Here is a 4,170-nt window from a genome sequence, read left to right as displayed (position 1 = left end):
GCATGTATTATCACTGCTGTAGTTGTTATGTCACAGTGCCTACTAGCATTTGCACCTACCAATTCCGGGAAATTAGCGGGATATTATTTGTACTACCTAAGCCCTATTGGATTCATTTGCATCTTGTCCCAGGTGTCTTCGTCGGTGGCTGGCCACACCAAAAAGATTACAGTTAATGCTATTTTCTTGATTGGATACTGTGTTGGGAACTTGATTGGACCACAGACTTTTATCGACAATCAGGCACCAGATTATGCCGGGGCTAAAATAGCAATTGTAATTTGTGGAAGTATTTCACTTGTATGTTTGATTGCTATATACATCTCTTATTACTGGGAGAATAAGAGACGTGATTCGTTGCCACATGTTGATATGAGTCATATTGAAAATTATGAGTTTGCCGACTTGACAGACAAGGAGAATCCTAATTTTAGATATGCTCTTTAAATGGTGTCTACAGGATGTAGGTTGGGGTCTTTCCTCGTTCATTATAGTTATACACAGCTAACTGGTATTCAATACCTTATTTTCTTTCGCTTCTTAGTCATAACGCTCTACAAGGCTAGTGGTATGCAAATATCTTATTATTCTGAGATATCCATATTTGCTTCACCATATTTGACACTTTAGGAGTAAGTCTAATAGTAGAATATCCTTTTGATATTCTCTTCGCTATTGATAGTAGCTCAATATCCCTGTTCACATTTGGGCCCTCTCTGACTCTTTCTACAGTATATATATATATATATATATATATTGGCTTATCTGTGTGGAAAAAAGCCGCATCTATGCCGATGAGAAGAGAAAACCAAAAATGGAAAATATTTTTGACAAAGCTTCACACATTTAACAGCTATGTATTATCAATTTCAAGTACGGAGACAATTCTCAAAGCTAGCGTCACTCTGTAAGAGCAGAGATGTGAAACCTGTTTATCGCCCTCATCATCACTGTCTTTCCATTGCTCATAGGAAGACTCGGCTGTCATCACATTATCAATTTCGTTAATCAGTATCTCAGTTTCGTTTTCAGCGTTAGCTCCGTGGAACGCACTGTCCCAGCTCAAGACCAACACACCACATAGGACGCCAAGCAACCCTATAACTATCCACGAGAATTGCGCATACGTCATTTTGTGGTCTGTCAAGAGCCTGTTGAATCTCAAGTCGTTGATCAAATTCATTAAGTTGTACACCAAGAAACACAATGGATATAATATAGTGGTTGATATCTGTGCCAATCCTAGATTGAAGGCCGTAAGTTGTAAACCGACTATGCTGAGCATGGCTACTAAGAGCAAGTACGGTACAATGTTGCTGACTTTGAATACACCAGCAAATCCTTCCTTCACGATCGTTTCCATAATCACGCTGATTATTGATTTGGCAAAGAGGAAAGTGTGCGCTGTCAAGGTTCCACTAATGATTCCATAGTTTATCCCTTTCCAAAATTGGTTCTTGTTGAACTTGAGTACTAGAGTGTTGTTCTGAGCATCTTTTAACGTAAAGTTTTGTCGATATTGATATGTCTTCTTTTTCAAATAGACACAATTGACCACTAAAAGGGCCATCATGAATACAAATGTTCCAATAAACCACGTCAAAAATGAACTGTCCAATAACTTTGACAAAATAATTTTGAATTTCTCATTAATATCGGGCGTGGGGCCATTCTCTGGTGGCTCTGTATTTGAAGACCCGTTATACGCAATAATGCATGCACCAAACGCTATGATTCCGGTTCCCGACCATAATTGCTTTGTAAAATACTCTCCTGGTAGTAGCATACAGCTAAAAATCGAATTGAATATTAGACCAATGCTTTGTAGTGGAGACAAGATAATGAGGGGAAGGGTAGATATTTGAATTGCAGAACCCAATACATTTGCAATAATAAATAGACTGAATCCTAGATACCACATATTGCGTCTATACTTTTGTTGTCGACTATGAGTTGTGTGGTGGTACGCGCCATCTGTGGAGATCTTAGTAACAGTTATAGTATATGCTCCATTCTCCCTCCCCCTCAACTTATTAGCAAATAAATAAGCAATAGTCTTAAGTAACTCCGTTACCGAAAGTTTAATAACTTAGAAATACACTTTGCCGTCTCCGGAATGAAAGAGGGATACTGTCATGCGACTGCCTAAAGTGGAACTATGCGCATGATAAGAAAATTAATTACAAATTTTTTTGACACAATCAGCAAAAACAATTGATAGTAACTTAGAGGACAAGATTAGTATCTCTGATCGGCTAGAAAAGATACGTTGATAAAGCTATTTAAGAGAGAAGGGTCCACTCACCGGGCCACACTGCCCGGGCCGTTCAAATTTAAACGTTTCTGATCGTAAATTGACAGGATCTAGAATTTGAAATCAAACAAGTGACATGAATCAGCTGACTTGTTCAGTTTGAAGCAAGAGGTCTTATAGATGCTTGGCCGTTTCTCATTCTCATTCAGTTAGACCGTTGTTCGATCTTTTTTAACCGATGCCACATATTTCATATTCATAAACTAAATCTTGGTGCTAGTACTCCTATTGTTTTTCATTTGGCCATTGTTCTATTGATAACCAATTTGTTATCTATTATCGAAGTGCACTACTGATAAGGACAGCACAGGTCAAATCGAAAGATGTCTTAGATAAAGATTGATAAATTAGTAAAAAAGGGCCTAAAGATTGACTAGTACATAAGCTTGTCTATTTCGCTTTTAAATGACATATTCAACACTCATCAGTTAACTTATCTTAGAATGCAAGAGAAAAAGGACTTCGAAATAGGCGCCCAGATCGATCCAATAGTTTCCTTCACAAAGAATGACTTAGAAGACAAACATCTTCATGTGCTAACTACTTTCGTCTCGCCACAAGGGAAGGAGGTACTGGTGACTAACAATGTCGACCAAGCAATGAAGTTTGCCTTGGAGCACAAGGGTGAGGTAGTTGAGCTAGATGAAAAGGCCGGTAAAAAGTTGTTACGCAAAATAGATCTTTTCCTATTACCTGTGATGTGTTTGTTATACTGTTTTCAATTCATGGACAAACTCACAACTAGTTACAGTTCGATCTTAGGATTACGGACAGAGTTGCATATGGTTGGAGATATGTACAGTTGGACCACGACGTGCTTTTACTTGGGTTATTTGGTGTTTGAGTTCCCAGCGTCATTGCTACTTCAAAGGTTCCCAGTGGCTAAGACTGTGGGCTGTTTTATCGTACTTTGGGGTATGATATTGGCTTTGTGTTCAGTTCCACAGTACGCTGGGTTTATTGCATTGAGGACAATCCTTGGAATGCTTGAGCTGGCTGTGACTCCAGCTTTTGGAATCATCACATCTCAGTGGTACAAGAAAGAGGAACAGTTTTTGAGAACTGCATGGTGGTTTGCTTCGAATGGTATTGGAACTATTCTTGGACTGTCTATCGCATACGGGTTGTACGAGAACCAGTCGTCGTACAGCTTACCAGCTTGGAAGTTGGTATTCGTAGTCACTGGTGTATTGACAATCTTTTTGGGGTTTGTTATCATGATACACATACCCGACACACCAACTAAAGCGTGGTTCCTTTCAGAAGAAGAAAAAGTCTTGGTCGTTGAAAGAATCAGATCCAATCAACAAGGTTTCGGAAACCCAAGATTCAAGAAGAAGCAATTCATTGAAGCGTTAACCGATCACCGGACGTGGTTATTCTTTTTGTTTTCTGTTTCCACAAACATTCCAAATGGTGGTATTACGAGTTTTGGAACAATATTATTAAATGAACAATTTGGATACACTGCCGCACAGTCATTGTTGATGCAGATGCCGTCAGGCGCGGTTGAGATAGTGGGATGTGTGTTATTTGCCTGGGTTACTAGATTCTTGAAATCACGTATGTTGATGGCATGTATTATCACTGCTGTAGTTGTTATGTCACAGTGCCTACTAGCATTTGCACCTACCAATGCCGGGAAATTATCAGGATATTATTTGTACTCACTTGCTCCTGTGGGTTTTATTTGCATTTTGTCCCAGGTGTCTTCANCTTCAGGCGCGGTTGAGATAGTGGGATGTGTGTTATTTGCCTGGGTTACTAGATTCTTGAAATCACGTATGTTGATGGCATGTATTATCACTGCTGTAGTTGTTATGTCACAGTGCCTACTAGCATTTGCACCTACCAAT

At 39.2% G+C, this 4,170-nt stretch overlaps 3 protein-coding genes across 3 annotated transcripts; 2 read left to right on the top strand and 1 right to left on the bottom strand. All coding sequences in view use genetic code 12, as the record gives it.

Annotated features, from left to right (window-relative positions):
- Nucleotides 1-27: 27 nt before the first annotated feature.
- CANMA_001942 (uncharacterized protein) lies at nt 28-447 on the top strand (the record flags this gene model as incomplete). The annotated part of the gene is made up of 1 exon (XM_051813956.1): nt 28-447. The coding sequence occupies one exon, from the start codon at nt 28-30 to the stop codon at nt 445-447; it is 420 nt and encodes a 139-aa protein (XP_051672451.1).
- Nucleotides 448-853: 406 nt separating this feature from the next.
- Nucleotides 854-1,786, bottom strand: CANMA_001941 (uncharacterized protein; the record flags this gene model as incomplete). Its single annotated transcript, XM_051813955.1, has 1 exon — nt 854-1,786. One exon carries the CDS (start codon nt 1,784-1,786, stop codon nt 854-856), a length of 933 nt encoding a protein of 310 aa, XP_051672450.1.
- A 971-nt stretch (nt 1,787-2,757) lies between these two features.
- Nucleotides 2,758-4,170, top strand: CANMA_001940 (DAL5; the record flags this gene model as incomplete). Its single annotated transcript, XM_051813954.1, has 1 exon — nt 2,758-4,170. A coding segment is annotated over one exon (1,413 nt), but the record flags the coding sequence as incomplete, so codon positions are not given.

The sequence above is a fragment of the Candida margitis genome (genome assembly GCF_024628925.1).
Source record: "Candida margitis strain CBS 14175 chromosome Unknown scaffold138, whole genome shotgun sequence".
NCBI lineage: Eukaryota > Fungi > Ascomycota > Pichiomycetes > Serinales > Debaryomycetaceae > Lodderomyces > Lodderomyces margitis.
This window is presented reverse-complemented; position numbering and strand designations above follow the sequence as displayed.